Raw genomic sequence first — 23,948 nt, forward strand, 5'->3', positions numbered from 1 at the left:
GCAGGAGAGCGCTCCCTCCCTTCTTACGCCCACCACTTCCCCCACGTCTTCAGAATGACTGCTATTGGAGACACTTTGGCCTGACGGCTCAGTGGTGGGAAAGTAACCGTTCCACCCGGGTCGCCCCATCCACGATGCACTTGTGACACCCTCGGTTCGCGTGCGCTGGGTGATGAAGTGCGGTAGGTTAGTAGGGAAGGGACGCAGCAACAGCAAACCGTGAAGATATGCGCCCATAAAGAGCTCACGACGCGAAGAGAGAAAAAAAAGTCGTTTCCAGCGGGGATAATGAAAACGTGCTCTGTCATCTTGTTTCTGTCATCTTTAGCGGTTTATCGTGTGGTTGTTGAACTTCCGAAGGAGACGGTGTACAGACTCGCTCGGAGCCATTTAAATGTCCTCCGCACTTTTCCATTTGCGTGGCTGTAAATTTAAACTCGTTGATTTGAAGAGAATAGCGCAGTAAGAGGACAGGTCTCAGTGGGAAACGGAGCTCGGTGCACTCTTCGCAGCGACAAGAATATTCGCTTTCCGTACGGTTTCTGATTAGGAAGCTATGCACGCCGAGTTCTTATGCGTTTTAAGCAGGTGAAATGTCCTTTCTTTATGAAGCTATGAGGTATTACGTGCGAAAGACGTTATCTGTCGAGCTCACCGAGGGACAGGGATAAAAAAAAAACGCCAGGCCTGCGCTGAAACCGCAGCATAGTCACAGCGAAAGCTGGAAGAGCGGCGTTTCAAGAGCCCGTTGTAAGCTCTCTTGGGGCTACACTACGAGTACACTAGAAAGGTACCCACTACGCCATAAATAAAATTTTCGTGAAGTTGGGAAGCGCCTACTAAGCCATTATTCGTCATTCTGCGGAGAAGCGAGGCACCAGCTACACGTCTGTAAGGGATTATGTGCACTTTTGTTGACGCGACGACTGATGACGATGAAGAATTACGGCTCAGCCCTTTGTAATGGGTTGGAAGCTTTAAACGGCCCACCAGTTATGTAATTTGCACTGGGTGACGCCCGGTCGCTATTTCCCTCTGCCGTCATGCTGTATAACATACGCTGACGTGGGAGAGAGACGGGGGAGGGGTGCGAAGAACTTTACTGAGACCCCGAGGAAATGGATCATGCGCTTATGGGCTTCCTTGGCAACCAATACAAGTGCACTTGCGAGGAACCCACTACGCTATAAATCATTGTAATTTTTGAGAAGTAGGGCAGCAGGCACTGTGCCATTTTTCGTCATTCTACGGAGAGCCGTGCTATCTGCTAAACGCATGCAAGGCATTATGCGCACTTTGTTGATGCTGTGCCTGATGGCGACGTAGAATTATGGCAGAGACCTTTGTAATGGGTTGGAAGCAACCAACAACCTACTCGTTGCGCAATTCGCATTGTGTGACGCCTGGTTATAGAATTCGCGTTGTGCGACGCTTGGTGCTTATTTTACTCTTCTACCACGCTATATTGCATATGCTAATGTGGTTCGTTCCCGACACGAAGCCTGTATAGGACCTTTTTGCAAAGCAGTTTCAACCACCGGCATGGCTCAGAGGTTGAATACTGGGCTCAAACGCAGAGGACCCAGGTTCGAACCTCGTTCCATCCTGGAATTTTTTTCTTATTTCGTTTTTTTTCTTATTTCGAGCGATACTGGTTACGGACACCGGCGGCGGCGGCGGCGGCGGCGGACAACTACGGCGCCAAAAACGGCCGGTGAAATGATCTCATAACAGCTTTCGCTGTAAAATAGAACAGCGATTACACCAAAGCGCTATGCAGAAATTCTGGCGCGCGTGTGATCAAAGCAGGGCCGCAAATTCTGTTCTTGGAAAACGTAATTTCACTGCCGACAGAGAAATGTTATCAATCGTTCTATGATACATACAAAAAGAAAGTTAGCAGTTTGAGCTGGAAAATGTACTGTCGCAAGAATAGAGGCCCCGAAGAGCCAGCAAGGTGGTTTCGGGCTGCGAGAAGTCACGTCCCCGTTGGGCGGTGTCCGAGGGTTGCTCACTTGGAGTGGTCTGACGACAGCGCTGCTTTTCCAGTGTGTAAGTTACCGATGTTAGTCGTTTGTTGCTCCACAAAAACAAGAAGTGATAATACAGTTCATTACATCTATAGCACACTATTGTAAGTATATAGTGTAGTATAGTATAGAGTACTATAGGTACAGTAGACTACAGTATTGTAGCGTAGTATGGCATAAAGTAATATTAATATAGGAGGTATATATAGTGTCCAAGTTCTACACCAGTGTGGCCAATCATTATCTGGTGTGGGAGTGCATTACTGGCTCCGGTCACCGGTATGTGGCCGCACTCCAGGCCTGTTCATGCAATTCCATCAACATGCGGATTTTTTCAATTTGGTGAGGAATTGCGCGAAACCAGGATTCGAACCATGACCCTCTTTCACGTGAGGCCGATTCTCTACCTCTAGCCATCGCTGCAGCGTAGAGTAGAATAGCGCAGTGGAGTGTAGTAATGCGGTGTAGTATGGTATAGAGTACTATAGTACAGTAACGCATAGTGTAGTAGTGTAGTGTGGTGAAACCTAGAATGCTATAATGACATAGACTAGAAATACATAGTGTAGAAGTACTTGGGCGGTTCTGCGGTGGAGGATCCGGTGGCGGCTTGCGGGGTGCGGGGCGAGCTGGGCTGCTCGTGGCAGAGCTGCGTGTGTCCCAGGTAGACCTCTCGGCAGAGCGTCATGCCCAGGATCTCGTCCTCCTCGCGGCCGTACCGGAACCGGCCCACCAGCGCCACCAGCAGCCGCTCGTTGGGCTGCAGCTGGTCGGCATCGAGCACCACCACGCCCTCTGCGAGAAGGCCAGAGGAAGCACGCGGTTAAGAAGACACTAGAAGTGGAAGCTTAAGTTATGCAGGATGAGGATTTTGAGGATAAGTTATGCAGGATGAGGACGTGGTGAGGATGATGATTTTGCTCCAGGCATAGTTAGCCAGGTGGACCCGACGGGAAATCGCTCCACATGAGCGTACTTTTAGTGGCACGAGCACCGAGTAACACCCTTGTTTTTCTCCCAAGCACTTCCGGTCGAGCCATTACTTCCGGTTTTCCTAATATTTAGAAAAAAAAAAGTCTTCTAAAAAATAAAACTGGTACGAAATCGCGATGGTTCCGGTTCAAGGTAAAAGTTACATTGGATACATATGATATCAGAGCATAAGTTCACTTAAGATAAGGGCTAATTAACTGTCACGATAATTGATGAAATTAAGCTGAATGAGTTCATTGAAAGAGCAGACGAATTTCTTGTGAGCAGCTGCAATCGTTGCGGCACCTGGTGGAGCAGGTCTCAACCACGTGCCTCTTTCTGCGTGGCCTCTAAGATCGGCTTCGGCAGCGTGACGAAACACAAAGTTAACCCAAGGGATACACCAGGGCACACGAACTCCGACGTACGAGTGCCAATACCAGACACCCAAGACAAGGTTTAGGGTCGCCTCCATCTTTTTTTTTTTTTTTACCACGTAGCATATCTCACCTCTCATCACTTAATCCAGTCTCTCCGAGCAAAGTCGGAAGAATGCGAGACACCTGCTAATGTCCTTTCAGTGGTCCTTCTGGGAAGGCTACCGACGCCCTCAGGAAGAAACACCATTTTTTTCTTACGTCGTCTACAAGCCTCCTTCTTTCAGGAGTCCTTTCGTTCATGGCTTAGTGTGTTCGGCCTACTTGGGACTATTGGTAGCCCAGATAAGTACACGTGTTCACAAGAGAATGCTATACGTAGAACAAGCTCAGGCCTACACTGTTTGTTTACCAGCAAGGACCGCTAAGTGAGTAGGAAAACGTCGAAGAAGGAGCACATGCGAGAAGACAGGACATCAAAGCAGTATTTGTACACGTGCGCGTCAAGAAAAACCTTCTCTCTATCATAGAGGCTGATAGATGAATCAACAATACACTTAGTAGCTTTCTTTGATACTATAAATGACTTCTAGTGTAATATTAAGCCAGGCTTTTTCTCTGACAAAGAGGTGAAAGTTTGTGACAAAAGGCCTGGCAAGCAAAAAATAAGGAAGCAAAAGAGAAAGATGGCTGGATACACCGCATTGTACTTCGTGCTCTATTTTGACGGCGATGGAATCAATTTCGACAGCGTCTTATCAAACGCAGTCAACCGTTCATGAACGAAGAAGAATTGCAGCGCGGATGTTAAGTATACTATGATATCGTGGGTCCACGTATGGGTAAACATATTCACTCATAGCATCACACTGATGCAAACGCGGCTGTTCTGACGCATAATTTTTAATAGAGGCCTGAACCTAAAGGTTTTTTTTTTCTACTGGTAATCGATCTCTTCTTGTCAAGCGAATGAAAACGAGTTTTCGAAGAAACACTTTGCCTGTCTAAACCTATTTCCGAACGCGAGGCGACGGCTCATTGGCTATGGCACTGAGCTGCTCATATTCCAGGTCACAGGACTTGTTTACCCGCCGTCGTGGCTGCATTGTGATGACAGCGAAAAAGCCGGTCGTGTACAACGTCGTGGCCAAAGGTTGACGAAATAAGCGTAACTTACTGAGACTAACTCGATAATTATATTACTTTGCTGAAGGCTTACGCAGAATAACAGGCCACATTCAAAAATATACTCAGCCGGACTCACTCTGCAGCTTAAACACACTAAAATTCTACAGAGCTGGACTCAGACGTACGGTTCGGCCTGACTCGACTCCCGAGTGGGTGGCTGCACGTTTAAAAAAAAGAAAGAAAAGGGAAGAGGTAGACGTAATACGGAACCCTTCAATAAACCGTTCCCCATAATATACTACGCAGTTTAGGGATTTAGGAACGTCAAGTACCATAACTTAGCGGAACACATTAAGCTTAGTGCTGTTCGCAAGTTCGACTTTTGCGCTAGCCAAAAATAATTCCACCACCCAAAAGTTCACAGCAGTAAACGTTCACAGCAGCTTTACGGAGCCTTAACTAAATTACTTTTCATTAATATTATCCTTTGTTATTGTACCAACTTTAGCTTACACTTCGCGACTACGCAAATTCAGCTGGTCAAAACTCGATTATCATTTCGCTTTGTAGGATACAGTGACAGACAGTAGTGTCATGGTTGGTGCTTAATGACTTGAAACAAAATGCATTAGCGCTTCACGAATTCTCTGCCCACAAATGCCTTATTATTAACAGTGGCATTAGTAACTGTGGATATTGAAGACAAGTGGCATTTAACGTTGGTATTTAGAGGCGGAGATATAAAACAGCTGCTAGTTCTTGCATTCGTATGAAGTGGATGGACTTACCAATATTTATCTTTCAGGCCGTTCCACTGTGTTCGATTACAAATATATATGTTTGTAACATGATATCAGAATTAGAATAAAGGTAGAACGAAGTGTGGCAGCTAGAACTCACCTACGGGCTCCGTGCAACTTCCAAGATCACAGAATTCTCGTTTCTCCATGTACAAGGTCACCTGCGAGATACGAAAGGGAACGGTACAGTTAACATCGAGCCGTCTAAAATGTTGTTGATACCGATTTAGTAGCCACAGACACAGACAGAGAAAAAGAAATCAGCGTCTTCGAAGATACATTTCTGTCTCACACGACTATTACATAGGGCGCGGGTTCGATTCCCGGCCCTGGCGGTCGCATTTCGATGGGAGCGAAATGCATAGAACGTTCGTGTGCTTTCATTTAGGTTCATTAGGGTGGCTTGTTGGGCAAGTTGGTACATACTTTTAGGTAAAGGGAATGCCAGCAGCACCAATAGAAAACGGGAAAAACCGAGACAAGAAAAAAGAGACAGAAACAGGAAGGATGCTGGACTAACTGACTTTAATTCGATGAAAACGCGAACAACAAACCGACATGATCATGCGCGACAACAATAGCAATCACACTGAAAGGTACCCAATGACTAGACGGTGGAATAATTATCAACCCGCCACGGTGGTCTAGTGGACCCGAAGGTCGCGGGATCGAATCCCGGCCGCGGCGGCCGCAATTTTGATGGAGGCGACAATGCTTGAGGCCCGTGTACTTAGATTTAGGTGCACGTTAAAGAACCCCAGGGGGTCGAAATTTCCGCAGCCCTCCACTACGGCGGCCCTCATTACCATATCGTGGTTTTGGGACATTGAACCCCAACAATTATTATTATCATTATCAAGAAACCGGAGCTCTTTGTTATTCAAAAACACAGATGGTGCGCTCACACACTTATCAGGACGAAGTTTGTGGGTCTGAAACGCTTAAATAACTTAGGTGCTCGTTAAAGAACCCCAGGTGATTGAAATCACTCCAGAATCCCACACTACGGCGTGCCTCATACTCATATAGTTGTTCTGGCACGCAAGACACCAGCAATTATTACTGAATTACTACGTGCGAATCTCACATGTTTAGGCTACACTGCTGAATTCGATCAGATTAAAGCTTCCTAGTGGTCAAGCTTGCTATTCGCCCTGTTTGAAATCATGCTTAATTTTAATAGTACCACTTTAAAACGAGCTAATATTCACTTTAAAAATGTGAAAAAAAAGAAGAGCATCGGTTATCGGAACATCTTCTTGGTTTGTGGCGCAGCGGTTATGTTTGCTCCGCTATCTCTTCTCCATTGACGGATAGTCGCATACGGATAGTGCTCTACTCCATTGACGGATAGTCGTACAAGAACAGGAAATGTGGGAACGTGAGTTTTCGAGCTCGGTCTAGGCTCTCAATAAGCATACCGAGACCACACGATCCAACGTTTAATATCTTGCATGCTTATGGGAATACATATTCCCATTCTCTCCCCCCCCCCCCCCTTCCTGCATCGGTCGAGTTCGAAGGAAAACAAGCTTGCTTCACAGTGGATGCAAAAATGAAAATGAAACGATGACGTGCTTCTCACAAAGGCCTGCCTTTGGTCCCCGGCTTCCCGGGGCGAAAAATGGGAAGTAAACAGCTCTTGGAACAGTGGCCCTCGGCCGCCATTGTCGTCAAAAACCTTCATGGCCAATATAACCTTGCACTTTAAACAAAGACGGGACCGGTCCGACTGAGCAAAGGTATGGGGCAGTCTTGGCGCCCACCTCAGATAACTAGGGAAAGGGAACGCTCCCCCCCCCCCCCCCCTCGCCCGCCACCTCGTGCGCACGCCTATGCCTATTCCCCTATTACTGTCAGTCAACGGCCCATAGCCATGACAGAAAGGTGATCGGTTCTTACCCTAGCATAATCAATTAGATGTCGTACAAAATCGTAACGGATGTCCGCAAGTTTTTCTTTTCTTTTTCGAGGAGGGCTTCCTTGCAATAGTGCAGTAAAGAACAAACGCAACTAATATCGCACGAACGGGTAGAGCCCCGCATCACACGGAAGGTTGACGAGGATTCCATTATCCGCTTACCGGACGCTGAAGTAAACGAAAGGTTCGACTCCGGCCGGTGGCAGGCGTAGTCCAACGTATAGTCAACGGAATGCACGTGCAGCTGACAGGCCTGATCGCTTACCGTTGCCCTATCGCATTTTCCTTTCATTGTGTTCAGTACAATGAGGAAACGGGATATGTACGGGATATAAATACTCAGTGTACAAAGAGCAAAATACTTCCGTCCGCAAACACAGTGGCGAAGGTACGCAGCTCACCGAACCATGCAGGCCTCCATTGTTTCGTACCTTCACTCGCGGGACAGGCGTATAACCAGAGTCTACCGATGAAATGGGGACAAATATGAAACCCGTCGAGATGACACCGCCTCAGTTGCGTGTTTGTGTCCGCCATGTAGAGAAATGCTTGAAATTTTAATGAAATGCTTAGGTAACCCTCTACGACAAAACATGTCTCATACAGCAGGTGAATATGATCATTATTATATATGATAAGCTAAACACTTGTTTAGCTTCGTAGATTATTTTCATCTGTTAAGTTCAAAGTGCTGTCGACCCCTCGGCGCCCTTCCCATCCAGCCCCAATTTGCCGCCGCCCGCCAGCTTCTTCAAAACTCAACAGGAGAGTAAACACAGAGGACGACAACGTAAAAATGCGCATGAGCGCAAGGGGAGCCCTCGACTCAATCTTTATATTGCCCTATTGATTATTTTTCTATATATTTATAAAAGAGCCCAATTCTTGTCCAATCCCCCACAGTGGGTGTGAGCCAAGGAGACTAGGAGAGCAAAATCAACGACTTAACCATTTCGCCGCCCCCTTCGGAACGACGCAGTCAGGGGCGTAGCGAAGGGGGGGGGGGGGGTTTGGGGGGTTTGATTCCCCCCCGAAAATTTTCAATTTTGCTTGCGCACATATACACGCACCCATACAAACGCACGCACGAACATACATAAAGTATGGTCGAACCCCCCCCCCCCCCCCCCCCGAAAAAAATTTCTGGCTACGCCCCTGGACGCAGTGGAGTACTTTCCCAAGCTTACGGTCCTATTGCTCACGCGATTGTGCATTTCATGTCACCGCAATGTTAACTTTGCACGTAAGCGATACAGCGATGTCTTCGCTTTCGAATAGCCGACAAGGTGGACCAGCTAGCTATAGCGACACCGAGGTTAAACACAGCAATACGATTAAAAACAAGTTACTTCAAGAATTGTTCGCTATTTTCGTTATTCCTTTGCCGTCAATCAGCGTGCAATGCGTCTGCAAGCAGTGCTAACAGACTTCAGGTTTCAACATAAATGACAAAACAATTTATCATTTAGGCAGCGCAGAATGCTATATTTCTTTATCAGCAATCACATTACAAGCAAAGAAAATCTGACAGTCAGTGCGCCTATTTCGCAAGGCGAAGCTGCGACATGGCTCCACGGTTTCAATTTTGACGCTTCTCTCTTGTCCCAGTTCCACGGTATAAGTCCCGAAGATTGCACGAGGAAGCCATGTCGGCAGGAGACTTCACCGCTCCGATGAACTTGCATCGAAGAACCGAATAGTCTGTACTTGACCGGGAGATTGCGCGTCTCAGGAAGTGATGCTTGACCACGGATTCATGGCTGCCACGCTCAAGTCGCCGCGAGCAGTGATTTCACGTAGCGCGGCGAAGCCCGTGGGCTTCCAGCACGCAATTTTGTTGTTCGCCGGGAGAAAAATGTCCGAGTCGTACACAAGAGCCCCCCGTCGCCGGAGCTTGCGATCCACAACATCTTCAGACTCCTGCAAGCTGTAGCAGTCGGACGGGCTGCCCGTGTACTCCAGGCCCACCGCGCTCATGCAGCTGCGAAGGGATCCTTTACTCGAAGATGAATGTTTTCTGGCGACGAACTCGAACATGACGCGCTGCCCGGACTCCAGCCTCGACGCGCACGCTCATCAGTGAGGTGTTTTCAAGCGAAGAAGAGCTGGTAGAGGATGAACACCAGCAGGAGGCCGACGATGCCGACAACGGTTCGGGACCGACTAGTGTGCGGGAACTCGTTGAGGATGCAGCCGTCGGGGGGTCCCGGCTCCGCGTACCTGCGCTGCCTGGGCTCGTCGCGGTCGTTGGCCATCTCGGAATCGGCGAAGTAGTCTTCCTCGGTAGGCTGCCGGCGACGGGGCTTTTCAACCATGATCCGCGGTGGCGGTGGCAGCCACGACCATGCCTCGTTCGATCTTCGTCTTCGCCAGCACGTGCGCTTCATCTTTCGCGAGCGACCGCGCTTGATCTCGTTTAACTGAACCAATGCAGAAAACGAGAAGGATGAAAGAAAATCTTAACTTACGCGCGGATACTGACATCTTGAAAACACCTCACGAGAGAGGTGTTCAGCAAACGAAGAAATAAAGGAAACAATAGGACAATGGTTAATCTTCTGTCATGTGAACTTCGATGCGTCACAAGTCCAGCGTGGCAACATTCAGCGCTTCGGCTGCTGAAGAGGAAAGTACACTGGGCGTAGAAAAATAAATATTATTTGACTACATTAGTTATAGTCATGCTAGGTTTTCCGAGATTATTGTATTTGAATTCTGATATAAGTTGGCATGATTTGATAACTTCAGCACACACTTCTGAAATGACCGGCTACGATAAATAGTCATCCTACCCGTTCCTACCCGTCATCCTACCCGTGTGGAAACACTACAGTTGGATTCTGGCATAATAGAAGACAGCTCTAACGTTACAATGGCAAGGCTGAAGTATATCCCGCATATTCTGGAACGTTCCTTTACTCAACACGTCACTCTTATTTCAGAAAGTCGATGGTAGCGCCACTCCTCGACAGAAGTTGACACTGCTCCTCATAGACGCACTACGGCAATTCTTGAGAAGTGTAGCGCCTTTTTCGGCCCATAGGCTCAACTCGGTCGAGTGGAAGAACAGTTTTGAGTCGAGGACTGTTTGAGAATGCACGGGTTAACCTTGCTGTCGTTACCTTGAAAAGTTCGGCACGTAAGCTTGATGTTGTTACGGCCTCAAGACATGTCTCGACCCAAAAGATGGATCTGTCACATGCGTGAAAAGTACCCAAGGACAAATGAATGAAGCAAGCATTCAAACAGGAAACATTAGGGAACATAAAAACAAGTTCGTTCTGGCTGAACTTAAGACATAAAGTAAGTACATCACAACCTGCCCCACTAGCGGTGTGACTCAGCTTAGTGAACTTCTACAGACCAATATAAGAGACCTCATACTGGTACCCAACCGATATGCGCCAAAGAACAATTACTTTGATACAGCTAAACTTGGAATGTCTGCCGGGAAAATATTTCGAAGGTAGGGTTGATGGCTTCCTTCTTCTCCTCGTAGCAGGTTCCGTTTTTTCTTATTCATCTGTAGTTGCAGCTGTTGTGATACCAGCACACGTCACTAAACACTCATTGTTCATTACTTCCTCTTTTTGTTGTTATTATTTTTGCAGTATCTCCCGCAAAAATTAATACTCGTTTCCGTTCTTCATCAGCCACTGTATGTAACGCATCGTAGGCACGAGAGATTTTTAGCGATTACTACACTCAGACGAGGAAATGTATTCTACTGAAACGTTGCAGAAACCCGCCATGTGAACACTGTGTATGAGACTGGCGCAGATCGTAAATATTACATGGTAGAATGCTAAAGCCAGTAATTAATGATAAACCTTTGCAGTGAAGCGTGATAGAGCGCATGCGGGCGACTCGGAAGTCGGCACAGAAATTCAAGCTTTCAAGTGATACGAATGTAAACTTCCATCGGACATCAGTGATCACTGTGTACATTCAGGCCCCATCCAGAGATTGCATTTGTTAACGCCCGAGGCCCTTTAGAGGTACTCCACTTCGCTGACTACGTTCTCGGTATATTCATGCTAGGAGTTGTCAATTTTTTTTTCTTTTGCCGCAGATGTTACTTGCGCATTATCCCGCCTGTAAGATTAAAAAAGAGGAAAAAAAATGACGCGAAGGAGGTATATGTTCGCCGTATTCTCGTTACACATCTCGAACACCTGCTTGAGATTAGAAAATTCGACGAAGCGGCGAGCTATGTCATACCTGCAACTTTGGCCGAAGCTCTCACGTGTAAAAGATGTTGATGAGCATTGCGGGCGAGGCAGGTTGGTGCGAAATGCCGATGGCGCCGGCGCCTTTGAAGAGTGCGGACGAAGTACAAGTGTCTTTCCACTTCAATTCTACGCCTTCGGTTCCCTCGCTTGGAAGTAAGTTGCCCCGAGCAGCGGCAGGCGTTGCTGGTTTAGAGAGGCGAACTTCTTTCCGGGCGAAATTGCGGGAGATGTTTTTTTTTTTTTTTTTTTGCCGATCCGCGGTGTTGTGGCTTCGACGAACATGGAAGAACGAGAAAGCGCGCGGGCCGCTATCGGTATCCGTGTTCTTGAATTTAGATCATTTTCAGAGCTCCTCTAGAGGTTCGTCGAGCGGAATGCACATCGAGAACTTTTTCTCCCTTCACTGGCCTGTCACGGGAAGCTCGGAAGTGTATTGTGGAGATATCTCGAAAACTAGAGAGCATCTTTTATCGAAGGAAAGAGTGAGGGAAAGAAAGCAAGAGAAAGGAGACTACACTGTGAGTGTAAATAATAACCCCGATTTCTTTTCATCCTACAGATTACAACGAAAGGCAATGCAGGAAGTAGAGAGTTCTGAATCACTGGCGAGCTGCAGCTTATATAGACTACGGCGCGGTCGGGAGCGCGCGGCATCAAAGGGGATTTCACTAACTCCCCATCAAGAGCATTCTATACGCTACGAGGGACTTAGCGACGAAAAAAAAAAAAGTTTGGAAGGCCTTCATAGAAAGGAGCGCTTGGAGGCGATCGTTGCCGCCAGAACTGCACGGGCCATTTAACGGCCTCAACAGAAGTTCTTTCGCGCGGGCAAAGAAGATATTGATTCTAGCCTTGACGTAGAAGTAGTTTTTTTTTTTTCTCTCGGGGTAATGTCGGCATACTTACGGGTGGGTACTATTTACTGGACTATAGCACTGAAGCTTCGCTTTCGCGTATTTTTGTTCTGTCTTTTTGTTAAACGGACTTCTCATCCGTCTTAGTGTGTGTGTGTGTGTGCGTTTGTGTATGCATGTACGCACGGTTGTACATGCGAACGTGGTTCCTGAACGCGTGCGATTGGTTGCTTCTGCGCCTGGCAGGACAGCTAACGGTTACGACCGCTTGCATTGACAACACTGCGACCCTCCCTTTTATCTGGGCTTTGTCAGCTGTTATAAACGAGCGGCACGAACAAGATGCCTTGCTGCTCGTTTTCAGGAAACCTGTAGCCGTCAGCGACTTTGTTTGGACCGACTTGAAAAGCCTTCGTTCGATGCGCGCTTCATCTACTACGCAAATTCGCATTCTGTGCTACCATCTTATCCTTAAAAATGTTACAAATAAAAATTCGATTCCTCATTATACTACCAAGATTAGCAGCCTATATTAGTTATATTTGCATTTCTGAGCATAACAAATTGTTATGACGATGATGCTAGCGGTTCAGAAATGACCAAGCTACTCTGTACGCAGTGAGTGTGCATATTTTTTTCTGAATCAAAGGCGTCACTTAGGGGGAGGGAGGGGTGGCGCTGGCCTCCCAATTTGTTATAGGCATGTAGTATATAAGGCTGTAATAAACTTAGTGCATACAACATTCCAAATTTTGGTCACAACAATGACAAATTTTCTTGGTGTATCTCACTCTCAATGCACATTTACCATCGCATAATTTCCCACTGCCACCCAGCCCGGCTGAGTCAGCAACCCGCCCCCCCGCCCCCTCCATGGAAATCTACGCCTCTGCTCCAAGCCATAGTAACGAAAAAGGTACACACGCACACACGCACACACACTTGTAGAAATAGGGAACTCCTGAATGCGTATAAATGCGATGACCCGGCAGTGGGAAGAAGAATGGTGCTTAACTTCAATTTAATTAGATAATTGACAATGGCTGATTCCAGAAAGTCTCTGGTCTGCTTCGGAAACGTTCAAAGTGAAACAGTGACTCCGAAAAAGACTTGTCGCAATCGAAGAACCAGAGAGCGGCGGGGTACATCGGCACTCGGTCTCCGCGTGACCGCACCTCTGTCTCCCCCTTTCTAAAAGAGCACATCGCCACGCGCCTACACCGCAAAGGTTAACGGCCCGAGCCGCAGGGTTGAAACCGCACAGATGGAAAGACGAACTGCCGCACTGATAATTTGTAGCGCGGCCGGGGGCAGAAAACGAGGCGTGTATCCTGCGCACAAAGGCAAGGTTTTTTTTTTTTCTTTTCGAGACCCTCACAAAAGTGGGATTTCGCGTGTTCTTTCGTCGCGCTCGGCATTAAAGGCTGCCGCCGCACTACGCCGTTTCACAACGCCACTGTATTCTAACCCGACCGGCGCTGTGCACAAACAGAGGAAACGCATTAGACAAACCGAAGTTCAATGTGCCCACAGCGGAGATTGCGGAGAAACGAACGGCAAGGATGAGCTGGGCGCGTGGAGGCAGTTGAGCCATAAAGTAGATGGCGGCAGGCGTTCGGTGACTCGGTGCACCGAAGACGGAGATTTAAGCCGCCGTCCAAGCGTGTCCGGAACGAGAAATCGCGACGCCTTACGGCTCTCTGCGCGGGTTTCCACTGAGAAATCTAAGCCAAGCCGCGGGGGCTCATTGGCTGGCTGCGATTCCGATTCTTGCTAGTGGAGGCACTACTTCGTTTCGTTTCAAAAGAAATATGACAAAAAGACAAATGGCGGGAATCAGGGTTGTTGGCAGACAATCGCGGGCAATAGATTGAGGCGCGTGGAGCTGCTAAAGATATCGTTACTTTTCGTTCAGTAGACATTCGAGTGGAGCGTACAGTGCACGCTAAAAATTCATGAAAGTACGAAATGAGTTGTGTAGTTTAGTGTAGCTGGTTGAAACTTCGGTATGCACCTACAACGTAAGAAAAAAAAAAGAAAGAGTCCTTTGACTCGTTTTCGGGAGTTCTGACTTTCTACGTATATGACTCTCTTTGCAGAGACACGTGAACTCTCTCGGAAGATGATTACACTCTCGTCGGAGAGTCGCGGGACCCAGAAGGAAGTTAACGGATATCTTTAAAGATATGTGTCACAAGCGTCGAAAGCTGGGCGAGTTGGTAAGGTTTCATCTTCTAGCAAACTGCGCGGCAGACGGGACACAAAGAAGGAACGAAAGAGACAGACGAGCGCAGACTCACAACAGATTTTATTGTAAACGTAGTCGACCTATATAGTGTCCAGCAAAACACGTTTTCTTTTGCTGGACACTATATAGGTCGACTACGTTTACAATAAAATCTGTTGTGAGTCTGCGCTCGTCTGTCTCTTTCGTTCCTTCTTTGTGTCCCGTCTGCCGCGCAGTTTGCTAGAAGATCTTTAAAGATGCTCATATACGCGGCAAGTCAGGGCTCACCGTGTAACACATACTCTTTTTTGCTTAGAGTGTGTGAAAGGAACAGACTTACTCTTCAATGTATTGTTTTACTCTCGTGAAACGCCCGAAAAGGGAAATGCATTGTTCACTCCGTAGGAAACGAGAGAGTAAAACATTCTTTGTATCCCGTTTTTTTTCTGATAAAGAGTACTGAGTGCCCGTTCTAGTCTTGCGGTGAGCGAAGCTTAGAGAATGCTCTCGCTTCAGCTGAAGGAGACCGGCCCGGAACACGGTGATGCATCACTCGCTAGAAATGTTTGATAGACCGCCTTGCAGTGTAATCTCACAGTTCTTCGTCTCTGTGGCGCCAGAATCTCTCGCATCTGTCTGTGCGGGCCAGCGTAGCGGAAGGAATCTAAGCCTGCCGCAGGGCTCCGGTGGCTATGTGGCACGCTCCGGCTTGAGCAACACGCCGCGATTTCGACAATCACTAGCGGAGACAGTATTTTGTTGCGTTTACGAATAAATATGATGAAAAAAGATGGCTTCGACCACACATCCACGGACAAAAGTTTGAAGACTACGGATGCTGCCAAAAGCATTGTTATTTCGCATCCTACAGTCAGTGATGTGCTGTACACACGTGTTCGACCGTACTGCAGTGTAATATCAAAATTACTGGCATGCACTGTGGTACCAGGAAGGAAGCGACATTTGTTGTTCCTACAGTGTGGCCGCACTAGTTGTATATATCATATGGCTTATCACTTTTGTGAAAAAATCCGTAAAACAGGTGGTGGATGCTCGAGCCAACGTTTCGACAAGTGGACTTGTCTTCTTCAAGGCTTCAACAAGATAACACTTTTGTGTTATCTTGTTGTTGAGACCGAAGCCGTGTTTTCCTGAAATAGCAGCATGGTGCGCAACCAGAAAAAAGAAAATGAATAGGACAAAACGCAGCGTGCTTGCTACATACTGTCGCATTTTCTAGATGTTGTTTGGCTTCGCCCGTCCCGAGTTTGTCTTTCTTAGGCATGCCAATCATAGTACAGCGGATGACCTGCTATCATGAGCAATTTCTATGGCATTGATCGTAAGTGCGTAACATCCTTAAAAGTCATTGCTTAAGTACCACTCTCTAAACTAAAGCAAAAGCATATAACTTGTGTGTTCGCGTCTCTCATGATCATATCGTGGTTTTGGGACATAAAACCCCATCAATTATTATTATAACTCATGTGTTCAGATAAGAAAAGCTGTCGATCGCACCCGGCTCGGGGCAGGCGCATCTCATTTTTTTCGCCATGGAACGGTTCTTTGTTGGCGTTACCATAGTGCACTCGAGTAATCTATAGGCGCGATCTCGGATCGATATAGAAGGCTTTTCTTCTTCGTCCGATGAGCAAATAAAGCGGCCGTGTGGGACAAGCTATGCATCTAACAACCTCTCTCGCACGTTTAACGTTTGGCTCAGGTTAACCGGCATCACGCTCAGATAATCAATAGAGAAACCTCCAATAAATATACACTGTCTCTCAAAGCCGGATCCGGGACGTCAAGGCCCACAAATTATTTTTGCTTCGTCGTTACCTTGAGTTCAAGGACGGCAGCAAACGATTCGGTTTGATTCATGGGGGTTTAAAGTTTCGAACAACAAACGGGGCTGTGAAAGGTACACGACGATACCGGATTAATTTTGATAACTGGGAGCTCATTAACAGGGAGTTGAATTATAAGTACACGATTGTTTTTACACTTGGCCCCTTTGAAATGCAGTCCTCGCGACTGGTGAGTAATAATAAAGAATGAGCGATGCGATAAAAACGAGGAATGTCGACCTAATCACGTGTCCGTTTTTCTGTTCCAAAAAGAAAGGACCTTTGTGTAAGAGAAAACGGTTGAGGGAGGAAAGTTTAATCACATGAAATGCATAATGGTCGACTGGAGGTTGACCTTCATTTATCTAGTTACTGTGTGGTAAGGGAAGGCGAAGGGGAAGAGATGGGTGATGGCGACGACAGAGGAGTGTAGAAAAGCACATAACAAGAATGTGAATGTCTACTTGCAACTAAAGATTAAAGACCTGGGTGACCTGAGCACTAGGTTTTACAGTCCCGCCAATATCCCAGGGGTGGCGAAGGGCAGGAGAAGTAGGACGTTCATTCTGCACGCGCTCGTGGATGTCACATGAAGGAAGGAAGAAAAGTGGAAACCGAAGCCAGAAGAAGAAGGAGAAAGAAGAGGAATTCTCGAATTTCTCACTTCAGCAAACGATTGATAAAGATCACAGGAAACACAACCCGTTTCTCGGGTTTGTACTTTTCTCTCGCGAGTGATCGTAAAAAACTTCGGCCCGCGTGCGAGTTTTGGGCTTCCCTTTGACGTCGATCGAGGAAATGTGTGCGCCCGTTCGTGCACACGGATGAATCTTAGCCGTACCCTGTAAACTGTGCTTAAAGAGTTCGCACTTGGAAAGGCGGGAGCGAAAAATATCGTAACACGCGGAGAAAAAAAAGTGAAGCACAATGTGTTTAATCGTGAGGCGAGCTCGCCGACAGCGACTCGCGTTCATCGCCTCACTTTTGACGGCTTCTTTATTAAATCCGGCAGGGCGCCCGCGCTTCCGATTTTTTTTATACTTCCTCGAATTTAACAGCGGTATAGTGAGAAGAATGTATATTTCGGGGCACGAGAGTATACGTGTGCCCAACGATGGCTGCAGAGCGACGCTTTGTGAGTGCTCAGCGGCGCAGGAAATCAAGGGAGGGCCGTTATCCACCTCGCAAATTGTTTCCCGAGAAGACGGGAAGAATCCCGCTCGCCGTTTCCTACCCTTCATAGAGCGCGCACCCCCCGGAGTTTCAAACCCACGGCGTTCTCGGCGCACGCCGGCGCCTGGTAGGAGTTGTGGGACCCCCCCCCCCCCCCCCTTTCCCGTCTCTGTTCTCATTCGCTGCGTTGCCACTGCTTGGGGTGCCGAGCACCAGAGTAATATAGAAAAATATAAGCATGAGAATGTGGAAAAGAAGGGTACAGTGAGTAAATGAGGGTAGTCTGGTGGGCCAAGGATACGGCAGGAAGGAGCGCGCGCGTGCGCGGCGCGGTGAAGAATTCGCGGAAGCTTCTCGCAAGGTTGCTAAATTGCCGAAGCAAGCACCGCGCGTATCGCTCACTCGCACGCTGCCTGCGTCGTACAGCGCGGCTGACTGGCGCGCCGTCAATGTGCTGATCTGTCAAAACTGCGCCCCACTTCCGTTTCGAGGAATAGAGGCGGAAGAAAATAAAAAAAAGAAAATGTTTAAGGTGGAATACGAGAATGGCGCAAAAATTAGAAATCGATGGACTCGACGCTGTAGTTCCGAGAAGAACACGGCGGCTCTGAGGGACGCCCATGCCTTCTCTCAGTGGCGTGCAGTCGTGCACGTTCAGCGAGCCACGGCGTAGCTCCCGTGCCGGGAAATAGTGCGCATTAACGGGGAAGTCTATAGTACAGGAGGCGGCGTTTTTCCACACAGAAAAAAAAAAGGATCACACACTGGCCTGCCAGTATTGTCGGCAAAGAGAGAAGGGTCGTCGAATGCTGTTCACGTACGCCTCTGCGCGTTCGGTTCGCTGGAGTAGCACCGAAGAGGGCTGCTGCCCACTTTGCTCCGGTTGGTCACTCTGTTGGAGTGCTGCTCGGAGCCGCCGTCTCCTTGATGTCCGGGAGCGAAGGCATCGTGAGTACGGATCGGCTCGTAATCAGCCAGCGGCAGCCATCTTGGACGTGTGTACTGGTTATCACGAGGAAGCCGCTGTTGCGTAGATGTTCTCGTGGAGGTTGAGTGAATATATTTCGCAAGCTATCGATGACGGCTTGTGAGAAAAGATAGGGTCACGTGGCTGACAATGTCGTTGTGTCATCATGATAACTATAAGCTCGTTGCTGGGAAGCAAGTGGATGCCTACTTGAAGTATTTTAAGCAGTGGCAAAAGGGAGGCAGCGTGGAAACAAATACACGCGATATGCCCTGAATCGCGATTGCAATCGGCGAGAAGTGAGTTGATGCCCACAGCGACGGCCAATGAAGGACGTACATGCAATTACGTGAATACGGGCTGGTATCACCAACACAGCCGACAATTTGGTTTTGTGTAAGTAAGTGAACACACGAGGTTAGACGAACGGTCACACTGTATAATAATAGTAATATCTGGGGTTGTACGTCCCAAAACCACGATATGATTATGAGAGACGCTGTAGTGGAGGGCTCCGGAAATTTCGATCATGTGGTGTTCTTTAACGTGCACTGACATCGCACATTGCACAAGCCTCTAGCATTTCGCCTCCATCGAAATGCGACCGCCGCGGCCGGGATCGAACCCAAGACCTTAGGGTCAGCAGCCGAGCACCATAACCACTGCTCCACCACGGCGAACGTTCACACTGTACATCGTACAACGTTAATGTATTAAAGAACGCCGGCAACTCATTTCTGTGTTGTCATCATGAATGACGTTACTAATGGACGCTCTTGCCTCGCGAACCTCCTGGAGCAAAAAATAATAATAATCGTCAAGTGTAAGAACTAGCGCTTTCTTCCTCTTTTAGTCGATACGAGTATGGTGGAAATTGTACAAAAAGGATAGCGAGGGGGTGTTAGGGGGGAGAGGGTTGACAAGGAGGGCGATAAGCTGTCCAAAAGTTCCGTCGTCGGAAAGTTCCGCGTGCATGCGAGCGTGTGCATGCGTGCGTGCCTGCGTGTGTGTGCATTCGCCCTAGAATTCCCTCCATAATAGAAGAAACACGACGTCTTAGCATACTTTGTGTAGTGTTAGTGACTGCATTCTCAAACGTCAACCGCAGACAGAAGCATGGGAATGTGAACTGATACTAAAAAAAAAAAAAAACATGGATGATTCCTCTATCATAGAATCGGTATAACACGAAAGTGAAACGTGTCTTCACAGACTTAGTCGGGCGTTTGTTGTGCATTCCTTCGCCCAAAGCGCAAAGGAATGAATGCTACAGCAACAAATTGTAATGTCACGCGAAGAACGGCAAGCAGCTCGAAACTTGCAACGCGCTACTCAAGCAGAAAGGGCGCACGGAACGAACATACACGGGATGAGCGCGAACTAACTGTCACAGTTGTAACTTATTCCTGCGTGAGCAGCGCGCTCCTTTCGCAAAAACGGCCGCTGCAGTGAGCGAAATGACCTTCGTGCTCTCAACGCAAACTTGCGGTGTGAGCACAAGACGTACACACCACCGCTATCACGAGATAAGGCTACGCACGAGCGACCACGCCCTGTAGAGGCGCGCGTTCATCCGCGTGGGGCGACGACCTTTAAAGCGCGCTCTTGGAGCCCTTCGCGCCATCTCTCTAGTAACAACGAAAACACGCTGATGTACCACCGATCTCTGAGTACCGCCACCGGCAAATGGTGTATATAAACAGCTCGCCGTTAGCATGGCAATGGGCGCAACACGACTCGGCCGTCTGTGGCCGAGTCGTAAGTTCGACTCCCACCTACTGAACTTTTTCTTCTGGGTTTTTCTTTGCCAAATGCTAGTCTTTATATTTTACAACGTCATATCCGTGACGGAAATACGTCAGTGGAGCCGTGGTGGACCCCGGCATAAAACACTTTCGTGTTAAAAATGTTCGTCGGGGTAATTCCACGACGACATCAAATGAACCAATTTCTCCGAGTGAAAATACGACAACATTGCCGTCGATTTTTAAAGGGAAACACACGGAAGAAGCTATCTGCTGCTCTCAGCACTACACGTTTCGTAATCGCGATGTACAGAAGCCACCAACTTTGCAGGCCAGTATCGGAATCCATTATACCGCAAGATGCATGCACGCAGAACAAGTCGCAAGTAATTGCGTTAGGACGATGACATCACGAGGCAGGAAGCGAGGAACGTTGAGACAGAAAACAAAGCACAAACACGTACAAAAAAAAAAGGGCAGACCTCGAGCCGCAAAATGACGAGTAAATGGGCGAGACGCTGGCACTTCACCGCAAGAAATGGCCGTTGCCTCCGTAAACGTTTCAAGTAGAAAATTTCTCAAGATGACAGAGAGGGGCTGATGTAAAAGAACCGCGCGCTGCTGTAGAGAGGAGATGAGCCACTTTTTCTGCTGGCTCACCCGCTGAAGAGAGGAGAAAGTGCAATCCCAAACCGGAGAACTCGGAAGGGGGGCCGGAAGCCGGAGGATAGCGGAAATTAAATCTAAAGCGGGCAGCGGCAGCGGCGGCGACAGAAAGGCTAAAGGGACGAAGAGGCCGAGTAACCGCCGGTGGCCCCAAGCTGAGTGGCGTGCACGAGGCCCGACTACCAAAAACAGACCGCCTGATGTGCCCTGTATACGCGGTCGACCGCTGAGCCGAGCGCATGGTAAATGACGCACGTTGCCGAAAAATGGTGCTGGCCCCGGTTTTAATGCGGGAAGTCATAAGTTGCACAGACACGAAGGATAGCTTCGAAGCCCAGCGAAACGCGCTGAAACAAAAGAAAATGCTATAGATAAAGAAACAGCCCCCGTGTTGTGTGCGATGCGTCTAATGCGTCGAAATGCAATTTCTGCGTAATGCTTATAAAGTACCTTTAGTTGTGAGAGTCTTTATGCGTTGAGAGGTTTTTTTTTTAAAGGGTCCTCGGAAATACTAATATGAAAACTGGCAGAGCACGCTTGCGGCCTCAATACTAGGTATATGGGTCTGCAGAAGAAGACTTCGCCGTCAAAAAAGGCAATGTTAAGAAGGCGGAAGGCGCCGTTGCCAATTCATCAATTCATTGATTTTCATGAAGAAACTATATATATATATATATATATATATATATATATATATATATATATATATATATATATATATATATATATATATATATATATATATATATATATATATATATATATATATATATATATCATGTTACTCCGCCATGTGTCCCTGAGCGAATGAAGAAGAGGGTTTGTAGCACGCGTTGGAAATATTTTACGAGGTCTCACAACATAGATTCATCTTAGCGCAGCGCACACACACGAACACAGAAGAATAAGGACAGAACCGACGACACGAGCGCTCGTGTCGTCGTTTCTGTCCTTATTCTTCTGTATTCGTGTGTGTGCGGTGCGCTAGGATGAAGATTTGCCAACTTGCCCAAATATCCGCCTTAATATAGTTAGATTCATCCAACGGAAGACTTCATTCTTCAAAAAATTTCATCCATCCTCGAACGGAAACTTCGATTTGTAGTTTGCCAGAGTTCGTAGTAGGCGCTAGCCATGTAACTTGTGGAAGCAGGGCTCTGTGGGGATGCGATAAGCATTCATCGTGACACCTCTGGTGTCATTTCACGAGTGACGAGGGTACAGTGTCTCATGAACGAAAAAAAAAAAAAACTGAGGGCGCGCTCTTCATTCGACGTGGCTCGAATGCTGCAGGAAAAATAAGAGCGAACACTATTGAGCTGAGAGCCCCGCAAAGTTTGGGGCGCATGCCATTCAAACACTCGATTAGAATTGGGTCGATGATGTTTGGAATGGCATCTTATTGTCTTGGTGTGTCCGACGGCGGTGTTTGAGTCATTGTCCGTGACAGTTCATCTTGACTGTGCAGGATATGCGTAAATATTTCTGTTATTGCAGTATTTTACTGTCTGCGCAGTGCACTTTCCTTACAGTATGTTACACCTTGCTTCCATTATTGCAGACTGTCACACACCGTTTATAATTTGTTTTTATTTTATATGGGAGGAATTGCCGCAAGGCATATCAGGAATAAATACAAGTCAAAGAAAGACTTCTAAAAAGAAAGTTACACACTGTTAAAGCCTGACAATAACAACGCTATTTGTTCAACTTATGGAACTCAGATGTTTCAATCCCGGTGGTGATTCAAGTAAACATATTTATTTCGAGAAGTTTGGCAACAGTATTTTACAGACATAATTCCGAGAGCGATTGCTTTCCGTCTTAGGTTGTACTCTGGTGTTCTCTCTCTCTATTTCCATATCTCCCAGATTTCGTTTTTCTTTTTTTTTTCGATGAAAAGAGCAACTCATCCTATTAAAATTTTTGTCGCCGTCCAATCGTTCCAGTTTTCATTAAAAACGCTGATTCCACTGCTGACCACTTTACGGATTTCTATATTCCACGAACTCTCTAATCCCCTCTGTCCTTGAATAATTGCACCTTTGCGCAGGAAAAGAACAGCGCTAGCGCAGTGACAGCTTAAGCGATTTACATTCAACAGGCCGCGCTGCGCGTAACGAAGGAATTGCAATTAGGCCTCCGTACAGAGCCCAATTCAGTCAAGGTTAAGGCATCTTATACAAGAAGTGCCTTCACTAGCTTTGCCTGACTTTCTCTTCTCCCGAGAGTAATCACCAGCAATAAAAAAAAAAAAGATTAGAAGGACCCGTTCCGAGAACCGGACTTCGTTCTTGCCTCCGCAGGCTGCAGCTGTTGCCGACGGGAGAGGCGGAATTAAATCGAAAACCATTGTCGTTCCAAGGAGACATTTTCATCCCGTCTTCAGGTGCTGTCAAAACAATACGGGAATAAGGGCCGTATTACTATTGTCCGTTGAAATACCAATTTTAAGGCGAAAGCCTTAGATGCCTCCTCAAACGCTAAAATTGACCGTCGGCGCCGTCAGCATCAACACGAGTGATGCAAAAGGTTATCATCACGTGATGACGCCACCGTATGGCGTGCGTCATCATTGCAAGCTTTCTGCACCTGGTTTCGAAACCAGGTGAAGTGCAGGAAGCTTTCGGATGTGCGCGGGCGAGGATGAATGCGTCGATTGAGAAGAAAAAGAAGACGGCTTTTGCCTTCGAGTCGTCTTAGGCGAATGCATAATGGACTCTGTGGGTTTTTTAACGCGTTATTACCGACGATAATACAGGCAAACAAAATGTCTGAAAAAAGGAAATACTTTCAATAAAATTTAAGCATTCAAACGCTAATTCAACGGTGCCATCAAGATTACTCCAAGTACGAACGGAATCTCTGCAGTCATACTGACGTTTCGGAAAGGCACGCTGATGTCGCCTAACGTAACATTGTCTACAGCGCCTTAACAATCTGCCACGTTAGTATGCTTGGAACACATGAACATGCACACCATACGTCCAGTATCGCGTTGATACGATT

General features: G+C 47.4%; 1 protein-coding gene across 1 annotated transcript in view; it reads right to left on the reverse strand.

Annotated features, from left to right (window-relative positions):
* Positions 1-23,948, reverse strand: part of LOC119387976 (phosrestin-2) — a 308,200-nt gene that overhangs the window by 46,890 nt on the left and 237,362 nt on the right. Inside the window, exons 2-3 of the mRNA XM_037655571.2 lie at positions 5,408-5,468; positions 2,606-2,825 (exon numbers count right to left, since the gene is read on the reverse strand). Of these exons, the coding sequence (XP_037511499.1) occupies positions 2,606-2,825; positions 5,408-5,456 (269 nt within the window). The 5' untranslated portion in view covers positions 5,457-5,468. The remainder of the gene's footprint in view (positions 1-2,605; positions 2,826-5,407; positions 5,469-23,948) is intronic.

This window comes from Rhipicephalus sanguineus, chromosome 3 (assembly GCF_013339695.2).
Source record: "Rhipicephalus sanguineus isolate Rsan-2018 chromosome 3, BIME_Rsan_1.4, whole genome shotgun sequence".
NCBI classification, from domain to species: domain Eukaryota; kingdom Metazoa; phylum Arthropoda; class Arachnida; order Ixodida; family Ixodidae; genus Rhipicephalus; species Rhipicephalus sanguineus.